The sequence below is a fragment of the Danio rerio genome, chromosome 19 (assembly GCF_049306965.1).
Source record: "Danio rerio strain Tuebingen ecotype United States chromosome 19, GRCz12tu, whole genome shotgun sequence".
Classification (NCBI taxonomy): Eukaryota; Metazoa; Chordata; class Actinopteri; order Cypriniformes; family Danionidae; genus Danio; species Danio rerio.
In genome coordinates, this window is record NC_133194.1 from 15,490,399 (window position 1) to 15,505,000 (window position 14,602).

General features: G+C 36.9%; 1 protein-coding gene across 1 annotated transcript in view; it reads left to right on the forward strand.

The window, feature by feature from the left end:
• The first annotated feature begins 4,263 nt into the window (after positions 1-4,263).
• The window catches only part of arid1ab (AT-rich interactive domain 1Ab), an 85,026-nt gene continuing 74,687 nt past the window's right edge, over positions 4,264-14,602 (forward strand). Inside the window, exon 1 of the mRNA XM_021468300.2 lies at positions 4,264-5,440. Coding sequence (XP_021323975.1) covers positions 4,544-5,440 — 897 coding nt within the window. The 5' untranslated portion in view covers positions 4,264-4,543. The remainder of the gene's footprint in view (positions 5,441-14,602) is intronic.

Consider the following 14,602-nt stretch of genomic DNA (forward strand, 5'->3'; position numbering starts at 1 on the left):
TTACCACTGTTTGCTGTAATATGCTGTAATATTTTTATGTTTATTTTATGGAGTGCAGAATGCACAGAAAACATTTACATATTCATAAACAATCTACCTAATAAAAAGTGGACCAATTGAAATATGCTAAACAAGTGATTAGAAGTTATGGTTCCCATTACACATTAAATATGCAAAGAAGAACCAAAGAGGGTTATTACAGTGATGCCATTGAAGATTGTTTGGGGTTTCCCAAAGAACATTTAAGTGAAAGATTCCTTGTGAAAGCGTTAAGAACAATATCATAATCCAAACAAATATTTTCCTCTGCGAAGAACAGTTTGGGATGAAAAGAATTATGATAAAGTCATTATTATAAAAACTTCTGTATTGAACCAATAATGCCACTGAAGAATGTTTATTTTATTTATCTCTGTACCTTCCCTGGAAAGGTAAAATTATACATTGTGTGCACTATTTTAACGATTTAGGTGCAAAGTATAAAGCACATGGCAAAACATTAAGGGCATGTCCGATTCCACTTTCACTATTTTAGGGATGGAAAAATATGGTCTGCGCCGTGGCGCATGGTCTAACAGGGTTGTGCCATTCTCTTAATGAGTTATGGGTGTGTTTTGAGCATAACGTGCATTAAACCAATCAGAGTCTCATCTCCCATTCCCTTTAAGGTGCATTTGCTATTCACATGGTGTACTTTGTAAGTGGAAAAACTGAACACTTCACTAGCAAGAAAACAGTTAAACAGGCCATCTGCAGCACGAGGATAAAGAACGAACCTCCTCTATTTGGCCTCTTATAACCTTTACTTCTTTACTTTCGTGGATAGGAAACAGGTGTTGTTGGTACTTTACTGAAGACACCCTTTAGCTTATATTTAACTGCATTTGTTAAGTGCAAAGTGTGTATTAAGCAATGTGTAAGTGTTTTAGACCTGTACAGGCGCGTAACTAACGGCCTCTTCGCTGGACTTAAGAACAGCTTTTAGCTGGTCGTGGCGCAGTCTATTTCACTTCCTCAAAATAGCAACGCTCCAACAATGTGCCTTAGCACACCTCTTTTTTAGACCAGAATATCCATGTGTCCAAAAGTGGCGTAAACGGATAAAAAAAAAACTGTGCAAAGCGTAAAAACTAGGGTCGCGCTGGTCTGAAAATAGCAACAAATCGTGCCAAACACATCTTGAGCCTTATTGCACCAAGTGTATCGACTTAAATTGTGAAAATAAATATATCTTTTTTTCTGATAAATAGCATGAACTGATCATTTTTGTAATAACACCAGACACATGAATAAAAAAATCACATTAATAATGAAAATTCTGTCATTATTTACTCAACATTCTCTTGTTTAAACCTGATCAGTTCAACACAAAAAAGATACTTTGAAAAATGCTGGTAGCTGGCACCCATTGACTTCCATAATAATTGTTTCTCCCAGGAAAATTTTATTCCTAAACAGAGTGCCAGCAACCAGCATTTTACAAAACATCTTCCTTTTGTGTTCAAAGGATTACCACACGAGGGAGAATATGTGAGGTAATTTTCATTTTTGGGCGAACTATCCCTTTAAGAAAGCAATGAAGGCTGTTTTGTTTTCACATTAACTTTAACCCTCAACAGTAACATAAATTTGCTAAAGTAACTGAAACACAAAAATGCTCTGAAACAGACATTAAATTGATTTTAAATGCAAAAAACACTGGCGAGAGTTCCCAACCCCCTCTGCTGCCTGCCTGTCTACATTCTACCCGCACAACACTCGCAGTTCTGCTGATATAGTCAGCGGCTGACCCCCCCTCCTCCTCGACACACACACACATTCACACACTCACACATAAATACATCTGCAAAAGTCTTTTAAATCTATTTTTCTTTCTAACAGTAAACTTGTTTGTGCACACTGACACAGGGTCAGGCTACCTGGCACCTTCTGCAGGCGCAGGTTCTGCATTGTAGAGAGAAGAAGCTGTGCCTGCGCTGTGTGTGTGTGTGTGTGTTCACTGCCCTTCCCCCACAGTCAGATAGCAAAGTTCTGCTGCTTTAGCAAGCACAGGCAGCGAGAGAGAGAGAGAGAGAGAGAGAGAGAGAGAGAGAGAGAGAGAGAGAGAGAGAGAGAGAGAGAGAGAGAGAGAGAGAGAGAGAGAGAGAGAGAGAGAGAGAGAGAGAGGCAGACAGGCAGGCAGGCAGGCAGAGAGAATGAGAGGGGGTGGGGAGGAGAGCAGCAGTGTTTGAGTGGGGGAAAGAGCATGGCTGTTTCCATTTGGTTATTTACTTTCTGCTGTCTCTAAGCTCTTCCAGTATCTCTTTACCAAACCAAATACATGTTTGGCTGTTGAATTCAGGGTTGGATTTTGGTGTGCCAGATTTGATTGCTGCGGCCTACGCATTTTTTTTTCTCTTCTTCTTCTTCTCTTTCTCTCTGGCTTGCTCTGCATTTCACTTTTTTTCATTTTCACTTCCTGCTCTCGGTCCATCCCCCATCCTCTTTCCCTTTCCATCCCTCTCTCTCTCTCTCTCTCTCTCTCTCTCTCTCTCTCTCTCTCTCTCTCTCGATCACTTGCTCTCTGAACACATGCGCACATACACATTAGCACACAGGCTGTAATTTCATGCTGTCCTCTGCACAGATCAAACATAATGCTGCTGCAATAAACCCTCTCATTTGCTGTCTGAAAAATATGCAAGAACACACTCTGTGCTAAACATTTGTTTATATTTTGTGTATATGGCATGTTTTGTTGCACATGCCTGAGATATTTTGGTATATGATAGAGCAATTTTAGTTTTCTGTATGTTTTATTTTATGGATTATTCTATTAACTCCTGAATTAAGTGATTGGTAATCAAAGCATGATTTTGAATTTTTGACTTACCCCTAATCTTAACTGTGAAATGCTTTATGCTAAAATAATTTGGCCAATTTTATTTGACTATTCTGTGACACCAATATTAGGTATGCCTTAAAAGCAATGTGGTGCTGATATTTTTTATTTTTATTTTTTGTGTGGTGCTGTTAGTGTCATGTAAAATTATTAACTGAAATGAAGCTAAAATATTATCAGAATATAAAACTATATTTAAAACAAACTTAAATAGAGAATAGATATTTGGATTGCAAATTAAAATTAAAAATGCATTATATATATATATATATATATATATATATATATATATATATATATATATATATATATATATATATATATATATATATATATATATATGTGTGTGTGTGTGTGTGTGTATGTATGTATGTATGTATATATATATATATATATATATATATATATATATATATATATATATATATATATATATATATACATACATACATACATACATACACACACACACACACACACACACACACACACACAAAAAACTGACTGTATACAAAAATTAATAATACTCACAATTCAATGATTATTAAGTAATTAGTTTGATGTAAAGCATTGAAATGAATTATATGTACTCTCATTCAATCATTCTTTTCCTTTGGCTATTTCCTTCATCCCTGCGGGACAACGAAACAACAGAATAAGCCACAATAATATAACTGAAATGTTTTTTTAAATAACATACAATGTTATATAATATACAAGCATTTTGTGCTATGAACATGACTGAATGTCCATTGTGGGGTGTGAAAATAGGTGCTATGACTTGAACAGAAAAATCACTTGACAGAAAATAAACAAATGAGAGATGTTATGGACTATAAGAGTGATTTGATGTATGACTATACATTACAATATAATAAACATGGATATATGCAGTACTCAAACACCTAGCAACACCTCATCAAAGTACCATGAACGTCACAGCAACTGCATAGCAACCACATTGGCAAAGGCATTAAGTCTTGGAAACAATTCATAGCATCCTTGCATTGTGGTAGTTTTGCATATAGACACATATTCTAAATAAATAAATGAATAAATAAATACCCATTCAGTTTTTAATTTGCTAATAATAGTTTTAAAATATTTTTACAATGAAATATATCCATAGTCAGATAGAAAAATAAATGCTATATTTATTTAATGTATTGGATGACCGCTTTTATTTATGTATGTATTTTGCTCAACATGCACAAAGGTATTCTGTGCTCAATCCACGAAGTAGAACCCGAACTATGTCAAAGTACTTTGAGATGACATACTTCTACCACCCGCTCCGGATCCGCGCCGTGGCTCTGCTCCATGACGCGGTTTGCATGTGACCGCGCGCTTCGGTAAAATGGCTGTGTCTCGCGGAGCCTCGTGCTGGTTTGATCGGTTTCTCTCTCGCGCTCTCGTTCTGTAAGAGGCCCCCCCTCCACATACACACTCACACACACATTTGTGTCGGTTAAATTCATTCCCGGGACCTTTATTTATATTCTCCAGGAAACTTTTTATACTCGAGTCGCATTCGTGAGAGAAGACCGAATTCGGTCTGGAAGTCGAAGGAATGATACGGGACACGGGCACGTCTTTATAAGAGCGTTGTATTTATATTCAAAGTGACTCGCGGTGAAAGAGAGGGAGAGCGAGAGAGAGATCATGGCCGCTCAGGTCGCCACTCTCAACACTAGCCCGCCCGCTGAACTCAAAAAGCCGGAGCGGGAGCCGCAGGACGAGTCTGTGATAGGAGAGAAGCAGCAGGAAAGCAAGGAGCCCCGGGCCGACGGCGGATCCCCGGGCCAGAAGGAGCTGCAAGACGGGGCCGATGTGGGAAATGCTGCTGGGGGAGGAGGAGCAGGAGGCGACCCTGACATGAAGAACGGCAACGGGAACCCGTCCAGGGTGAACAATAACAATAGCCAGAATGATTCCGGCGGACCCGAAGGGAACAGCCACCCCGGCATGGCTCCCCATCACCCGGGCGCCTTCCCTCCACCTCCATACAGCTACAACCAGCACTACAACCGGGCCCCTTTTCATCAACATGGCGGACAACAAAGCCCTGGCATGGCAGGGCCGGCGGTGATGGACCCATACCCGCCCAATTCACACGAGCACGGCTACCCGAACCACTTCAACAACTACAGCCCCTTCCCAAACAGGACTCCGTACCACCAGGGCCAAGGCTACGGCATGAATTCCCCGCGAAACAGCCAGCCGCCGGCGGCCGGGGGGCAGCCAGGCAAGCAGCCGCCAACAGGAGGAACTACGCCGCTGGCTACTGCTGCTTCCTACAACAACCAGAGGTATAACATGGGAAACCCTCAGCCTACGTCCACGCCGACACTCAACCAGCTCCTGACCTCTCCCAGCTCCACGAGGAGCTACCAAAACTACCCGGCCAGCGAGTACGGCGGCCAGGAAGGAGCTGCCAAGGGACCAGGGGACATGGGCAGCAGTAGTCAGTATGGTGGGGGCCACCCGGCCTGGCAACAAAGAAGCCATCACCCTCCTCCCATGAGCCCGGGAAACACTGGACAAGCCAACAGGACCCAGGTAAACTTTGCTTAACTCGACTCGGCTAGTAGTGTGTGTGAGAGAGTCTGCCATTGTTTCTGTCTAACGTTACTCTAAAATGGCTGCCTGTGTTTTTCCAACGAACTCTGGCTATATAAGCAGTTTTTATTGGCCCGAGCGAGCTGTGTTTCTGTCCCTAGTTGTCTGGCTTTAGGCTAACGTTAGTTGTGCGAGCCGCATGTCCAGAGCTCGGACAGGGGTGATGGGGCACGAGTTTGCATGTGGAAATTGAGAAGTAATGCTAATTTTCGAGGCAGGGCTCGCTGCGTGCATGCAGCAGAAAGAGCTGCTTCGTAAAAGCCCAGTTTTACTGTTGTTCACAACCGCTTGGCAGGAAAAGAGTGTGGACGTTTTCGAACGAAGGTTGTTGGTTCGGTTTATTCTGTTAAGATTTTTCGATGCTATTGCTAGTTGTTTTTTTCAAGGCTAGTTTAGGACCACCCTCGCCCAGAACTACCAGAGCTATTTTCCGATGCTAAAAACATCTCTTTGGTCCGAATATATATCCATCCGAGGTGCAGAAGTCAACATTACCGCCGTATTATCAGTTCTGATCGATTTGATTAGAAACGAGGCTGGTTTGGGGGTGTTTTGAGGCGCTTCTCTGCTCGTCCGTGTGTGTAAACAGGCTGAGTGATGTGAGTAAGTGCAGCGGGCTGCTTTGCTTTGGGATTTGAATTATGGAGGTAAAATCCTTCTGTCAAAGGCAGGAGACAGTTGGTCTTAGGTTGACACGCGAGCTCAAATCTGATTGGCTGCTTCATCTCCTGCGCTTGGCCATTTATAATTGCATCTAATGCAGCAAAGAGCCCCGCCGCCGAGCTGCTCCACTTACACTCACTGTGTGCATGGACGCATTTGAAAACCTTTTAAAGCATTTTAGCTAGTAGAATTCATCCGGTAGGATGATTAATATTCAAATGTTTAATTTTAAGACTATTTGCCACAGAGTAATTTCGTATTTTTTATCAATACGATAAATGAGGTCAAGTTTTTATTTGATGCATCAAAACTGTGTGGATATGCAGTAATAAGCGGATATTCATAATTCTCAAAGCATATGATTTGTTGTTTTGCGCACATTTACTTTTTATTATTGAGTCTTATTGGAACACATTTTCAGATTTTTGAATAGGGTTATTAGTTAAGCAACATTTGATGCTGTATTGACTAGACAGAATATGGAATTTGTTGTGGAAAAATTGACACCTGATGGTCTTATATTTTAGTTAATTTTAGAACCTGTATTGTCTGTCTTATGAAATTTCAAATCACGCTTAACATTTTAGTTATGCATGTTTTGTACATGGCGTAAAGTTCTTTATCTGTTAGACACAGTCAAAAGCAGTATTTGAGAAATAAAATGAGTAACTGTTGTAGCTTGAAAAATATTTGGTATTTACTCAGACGAATATTTTATTTTAACATTAATAACAATAAAAGTGGCATAAATCAGTCTCCATCCATTAAATTGTTAATTATTCATTCATTCATTTTCTTTTTGGCTTATTCCTTTTATTATTCTGGGGTCGCCAAAGTGGATTGAACTGCCAACTTATCCAGCATATGTTTTATTCACCTGTACCGCATGTCTTTAAACTATGGGGGAGTCCGGAGCACCCGGAGGAAACCCACGCAAACGCAGGGAGAACATGCAAACTCCACACAGAAACGCCAACTGACCCAGCCGAGGCTCGAACCAGCAACCTTCTTGCTGAGAGGCAACAGCACTACCTACTGCGCCACTGCGTTGCCCCTGTGTTAATAATTTCTATTATAAAAAGTTGATTGTTTTATAGAAGATACACACACACACACACACACACACACACACACACACTATAACACAATAACACAATTTATTGTAGAAGTAATTTAAATACAAATACAATATTTCCATTCAAATTTCAAACAAGTGTCATTTTGTGACTTAATCAATTGTAAGTGTAAATCGTTACACTGTTACTATTCTTAAAGCCACCAGAATTCACAAGAATAATTTAAAATGTAATTATTTTGTGAAAGTTGCAGTTATTGACAACTAACCTTTTTAGTAATTTTAATATTTTTTCAAAAAAGTAAAAAAAAAAAAAGAGTAACTTTATTTGCAATTAATAAACTATTTGTATGTATAAAATTATTTTTGTAATTGTTGCATGCAACAAAACTGAACCCTTTATCTTTGACTTTGTATGTCTAAGCGCTTTCCATGTTTTTCATGTATTTGAATTTAGGGTTGCAAATAATTAAATGCATTAGAAGCATTTCTACTGTTTACAGTCACCCAACTGATCCTAGTTCAGACGATAAGGAAAGTAGCATGCTTGTTCAGACTCTGTGTTTACAAGCAGTGTAGGTGGTTGCCAAGTGTCACTGCTGTTTTACTATCACGCTCTCCTACTTGTCATCCTGTGACCATCAGCAGTTATGTTATAACTTTCTCACACTTTTCTTGAACCCTCTGATTTTTTTTAACGAAATGCTAACATTTGATTTAAATATGCGATTGCTTATAAATTAAAGGCATTTAAATGACATTCAGACAATCCAGCAAATATTTTCTTAGCGTTTCTAGTGCACTTAACCTTGATTGCAAAAATTTAAAAGAGTTTTCATGAAATAAACACTTGATTGTCAAGAGTGTTTTCCTAATAAAATGTAAATTGTATTTGGTCAATTTATTTGTTTAATGAATAGCACAGGTTGCACTGTCATTCTTTTTTTTTAAACTATCATAAATGTAGGGTAGCTGTAAATGCGTTTCCACCTTCTATTGGGCTACATTTGGTGTGATCAGATCAGAAGTTGGTCGCTGAGACATGTTATCATTTCCATCAGGTATTAAACTTCATTAAACTGTTTTTCAATCTGTCATGACAAAACAATAAGCTTATTATTTTAACTTATTAAAAATGATAACCGAGATGGCTGCCTGAATATGGAATAAATCAGAATCATGACTATTTTGGTAAATATTATAATCTCATTTATTTAAAACGACTATTCGACATACTTTTGATCTGATGGGTGTGTTTTTGTTGTTCTTTCTTTGAATATAAAACTATTAGACCTATACATTCATGAAATTTCACAATTTATTGCACAGAACCCAAATTTACGATAATAGAAAATGCACAAATGAAACCCCCTGCTTTAAGCACAGAGTTGACTATATGAATTAAACTTTGTTGGTTTCTTGTTAAAGCTACAAACGTCCTTCAGTCGTGACAAGTGAGGGAGTTTGTTATTATCTTTTGTTGTTTGGGTAATATCAATAAGCACATTCTGCATCAGGAATATACTCCTTAACACAGACACATGTTATGGATGTACTGTTACACATGCAATTTCATTTTCAACTCTTTACATTCATTTATTACATACAAACGAGGGTTCATGAGAAATTTCATGAAAATGTCAACCTTGTCATGAAAAATATTAAGTGTTTACTAAAATAGCGAAACAGTTTTTTTTATTATTTTTTTAAATGTCTAAAAATGTCTCTGTCAATGTCTTCAAACAAATGTATTTGACTTACCAAAGTCATACAAGTGCCGATTTCATATCTGTCACATTATAGCAGATAGGTGTCTACATCCATGACAAAGCTTTTTCCCCCTAAAAGCAATAATGTAAAAGGAAAAAAAAATATCTTTAGGGAGCCTACGCTTATCATTTTGAATATTATCATTTATTTTGGGTTGTGCAGTTCAATTTACAGAATTTCTTCAAAGTATGTTGTAGACTGTAAACTCAAACCTTTTTTCGTCACATCCATAACACATTTTCTTTTCTTATTTAAAATCTAACATGTTTACAGGTTGATATTGTTCTAAACCCATAACTGAGTTGTTTTGGAAATTATTAACAGATGTCCTAATATAATGTTAATATAAACTTTCTCTGTGAACTTTTGTTTTGAGATATTACTGCACTTGTCACATCCATAACTGGAATTGTTCTTATGCAAATTATCACAAAGTTCCATGTTTTGATTTTTTTTGCATGTATTTAACCACTTAGGTATGCACCTTAAGCTGAAGATGAGTTTAATGCCATATGTTTTGTTCTGTATTGTGCAGAACAGCACAAGTCAATGCCATGCTGCAAAAAGCATGCTACAATTTGACCGATTTTAATGGGAAACTGGGCTTCACAGACTCATTTACAAGTGCACACTGCTGGAAAGGGACTGGGAAATGACAATAATCATTTCAATTTTGTTAATTGCACAGCCATATAGTTTTAACCACAATTTACAAGATTTAGCTTGAGATGTGAAGTCAATTGAACTTCAACAGTTTAAATTGAAATAACTTGTTTTGATTCAACTCAATGTTATGCAGCATCTTCATTTATACAAGGTGGTGTTTGGATTTTGGCACAACTCTTCTCTTTTTTTTTTTTTGTTCATTTTTTATGTAATTTAGTGTAATGTACAATTGAGTGAACTAACGCTGCACATCTTTGTATGCAAGCCAATAAAAATGATGTGGATGGAACTATAATGCCTTGTTTTGGTAAAACACAGCACAGTTTGAATAGTTTTGGGAAGTTTTCTCACAACATTTCCCATAATGATCATGTTTGTTCAGTAGGTGGATAGTAGGAGGTCTTTTGTGGCTGTTTTAATGTATTCGACAACAAAGCAATGCAATCTAAGGCATTTTAAGCTGAAATGTTTTCGACTGTTTACACCTGTATTTTGTGTTGTGCACTTGTGTTCAGATTGTTGAAACTATGGATGCTGATTAGAGCTGCACAATACATCTTTTGAGCATCGATATAGGAATAAGTAAAATATCACAATGTTAAATTCTTCCAATATCGTGTAGCCCTAAAACTGATGGCAGAAACTTAGAACTTAATTGTATGCACACTGTATGAAGTGGTGAAATGGCTGCATTTGTCTGGGTAGCTGTAGCTGGAAGCTTTGTTAAACTAATATTTAATTATTGAGTAATGTTTGAAATTGAAATGGTTTTGTTAAGTTTTTTTGGAGCAGAACTTGTACAAATCTGTCTATACAGATGATTCGTGTCAAATAACTACATGCATTACTGTGTTTCTGCATAGATTTGTGTATTTGAAGTTCTCATTTTGAGTCCAGTTATATGCAAGAGAAACTGGTGTTAAAGGATTTTTTTTTTTACCACAGATTTGCATGAATGATTCAATGGATGGCTAGAACTTGATGATGGTGTGTAATTTTCTAAAGCAACCAACCTTGTCCATGTCTATATGGTAATATTAAAGTGGGTCTGTTTTGTGTGCAAATGCGTAAACCGTGTGTACATTTGAGGAGCGAGCTAGCGGGTATTCATATTTTGGCATGTTTTTTTTTTCTCCACATGTGAGGTTGTTTCAAGTCAGATTAACTAGCCAAGAAATAAATATCCTGAAGATAAAATGAGCAAAACCTTGAGAAGAAGCCAGGAGCAATTTTCTTTAGCTGATTATTTTATAAGTCATAAACTAGGGCATAAATGTCTGTTTGGCAAATGGTACACCAATGCAAAAAGGCATACAAATATGCTATATTAACCTCCCTAAGCTCAACATGACCCTCTAAGCTTGATCTCATTTAAGAAAAGCATTTTGTGTTGAAATATGATTTTTATTTTGGTTAATGACTTAAAAGGTAATTATTTATTTTTTTGGTAAATGCAAAGTTTACCCTAAAATTAAAATGATCATAAAAATACTTGTCCTCCACTTTCATACCTGTATACGTTTTTTTTGTTTGATCTTTTGATCACACAGACTTCAGCAGTGAATAATGACTTTACAAAAAATAATGACTTTATACAACAGTTCTTCTTAGTGTGTTGTACACAGGGGTGTGAACCTACACTGGTCTCATGGTTTGGTTCAGTTCGGATTATCATGTCATCGATTTGGTTCAATTAGATATCTCAGTGCTTCATGGTGCATTGACAATGCTTTCCATACACAATTTTTTTTATTTGACTTCACAGCACGAGTGCAATTTTGTCTTTTAATGCAAGCAGTCAGATATATGAAATGAACTGTACCTTTACCTGCTGTTTTTGAATCAATCAATCAAAGCTTCAAAGTTCAGGCTGAGAAGACAACATGAGTATTTAAAGCTAATAAACAAATGTAAACAATAATTCAGTTTGCTTTTTGAGCGTTGTAGATAGGGCTGTGCAATTAATCGAAAATCCGATTTCGATTTTGGCTTGTAACGATTATGAAAAACCATTAATCGAGATAAACGATTATTCCATCACGTACCGCCCCCTTTCCAGTTGTACACGTGTGAAAACTCTTTGCCTCTGCAAAGCTCAGTTCCACATGAAAATGATTAAAAGCTTGTGCTGTAATGTAACTTTTGCAGCACGGGATGCGCATCATTCATATTTTTAAAAGCAGAAAAGAGCACGTGCTGTTGTGTGTGTGTGTGCGCCGTGCTTAGCCTCGGACAGGTAGCGTGTGTGTGTTTGCGCGTGCGCCGCGCTTAGCCTCAGACAGCAGAGCACACACACATCTAACGCGATCTTAATGTGAGCGCTTTAATGGTGAAATACATGCACACTTGTGTCAGAGCGCGGTGTTTAGTGATTATTCATATTAACCCCCATTTGCTTAATAAACAAACAAGTTGAGAATCAAAAAACACGAGAAAGAGAAACCATATCAGAGCCGCACTATTCTTAAAGTGAGCGTGCGGTATTCCTGCTGCTGCCGACTGTTTTTATTATTAATCAATAATAAAATCAAAAATACAGTGAAGATGCTTAAAGCGCAGTTTAAACATGACAGATTTAATAACTAATTTCTAATAACTGATTTCTTTTATCTTTGCTATGATGACAGCACATTATATTTCACTAGATGTTTTTTAAGATACTAGTATTCAGCTTAAAGTGACATTCAAAGGCTTAATTTGGGTAAATAGACAAGTCATTGTATAACAGTAGTTTCTTCTGCAGACAATCAAAAGTATATATTGCTTAAAGGGGCTAATAATATCGAGCTATTAAAATAGGTTTCAAAATATTCAAACCTGCTTTTATTCTAGCTGAAACAAAACAAATAAGTCGTTCTCCAGAAGAAAAAAATATTATAGGAAATACTGTAAAAAAACCCTCTGTTAAACATAATTTGGGAAATATTTATATATAAAAATAAATTCACAGGAGGACGAATAATTTTGACTTCAACGGATAATCGTTTTTAATAATCGTGATTCCAATTATGACCAAAATAATCGTGATTATGATTTTTCCCATAATCGAGTAGCCCTAGTTGTAAAGAATGTTCTTAAACCCCTATGATTGGTCATTGTTTTTACGCATTCAACAGAAAGGGCTGTGATTGACTTTAACTGTTACTGCATTTTCACTGATGAGTGACATGAAAAGTGAAGCCACAGCCACAGTTATCACAGCTGATCCATGATAGATGTGGTTGTGGAAACTCTCTTTACTGACAAGCTTGTGTCTAGATCCACAAGTATCGCAGTGAGAGAAGAAAAGTTACTTTACAAATGCACCCAACAGGTCAAATGTCCACAGTAAGAGAGACAGAGTTGGAGTTTTACAGCTTGGATGCATTTTAAATCCTAAAAAAGTTTTTATTATTTTTATTTTAAAAAAACAAAACAAAATGAATGGACATGTTATGTATTTATGTATGAATTATATCATCTTTGCTTCAAATTACAAAAAACTAATTATCTCTTGTGTGAAGGGTTTCTAACAGCGACTATGGAACAGGACAGCAAATTTGATGTTATTCTCCTCTGGCTGCTGCCATGAGTCTGACACAATTTTTTCATTTTTCTGAAAGTCTTTATAACATCATTGTGGAGTTTTTTTAAAATTATTTAAACAACTAAGATTGTAAAGTTATTTATTGTATACTCTCATTTACTACGCTTTAAGTATTCCGAACTATGACAACGTCCTCTACTGAGAAACCCAGAAATGTAAAAAGAGTCTATGAGCAAGTTTTAGCTTCTTGTACAGTAAAATAGGATTCTGAAAAAAACAAACAAATTACCCATGAAAATACTTGACACAGATGAACATAACTTCCTGCCAGCTAGCATTTCGAAAGCGTTTTTGCAGAGGAGCACAAACAGTGCGCCCATGTATAAATGCATGGCCACGTGCACCGTGCGTCACATCGATCAGTCGACGCAGTAGTATAAATCAGCCTTTAGCCATAGTATTCTACCGTGACGTATAGCATATGTGATAAATGATGTCTAATAACCAATTATGATGATCTATTACTGAACCAATACTGAAACATGTCTGCGCCACAGTGCATAGAAAAAAAATAATGAATTTGTACACCCCTTATTGCAAGTTCACGAGATCTGTGCACTGATGTATATTTTGAATGCAGACGCACAACTTCCTCTGCACAGGCATTTTGAAGGTACCAAAGTAGTCATTTTTTTTTGTGCACACTAAAGTATTTTCATGAATGTAATATTCCGATTGAACCACTAAAGACAAATTAAAAAAATTTATTGTGAGGATGTTTTGGGATTTTTTTTGTACTCTGGTCAAATGTTGCCGTCTATGGAGAATAAGAGAGAGAAATCTTAATTTGTGTTCTGAAGATAACAAATGTCCAAAGGGTTTGGAAGGACATGACTGTGAGTAATTAGTAACATATTTAACTTTTGGCTTAATTAACCCGTTAAAAGAAAACTTTAACCAGTTTTTGTGTTTAGCATTGAAAATGTGCCATTCATGTAAGGAAAACTTAGACTTGTATACTGTTAAGAGTCTAATAGTACACTCTTTTATACTTTTAATATACTCTTAATAATACTCTTAAATGCTTTTTCCTGAATTATTTATATATTTTCCAACACCCAGGTAAACAAACCAAATACTGTGCCAGCTCCTTTTCATTTAGTCACATGCATCTCATAATGTCAGGTATGTAAATGACACGCTTCAATACTGCATATGTTTATATAATTAAATCTGAACCTATCCAATGTGACTGATTTGCTGAACCACATTGCAGTGCTGATCTTTTTTGAATATATTGTGCAGCCGTACCAACATTCAACTTTGTTGCATTCAATCTTCATAATACACCAAAAGATTTTGTTGTTATGTTATGAAGAATACACAGAGTTTCCAACTCGGA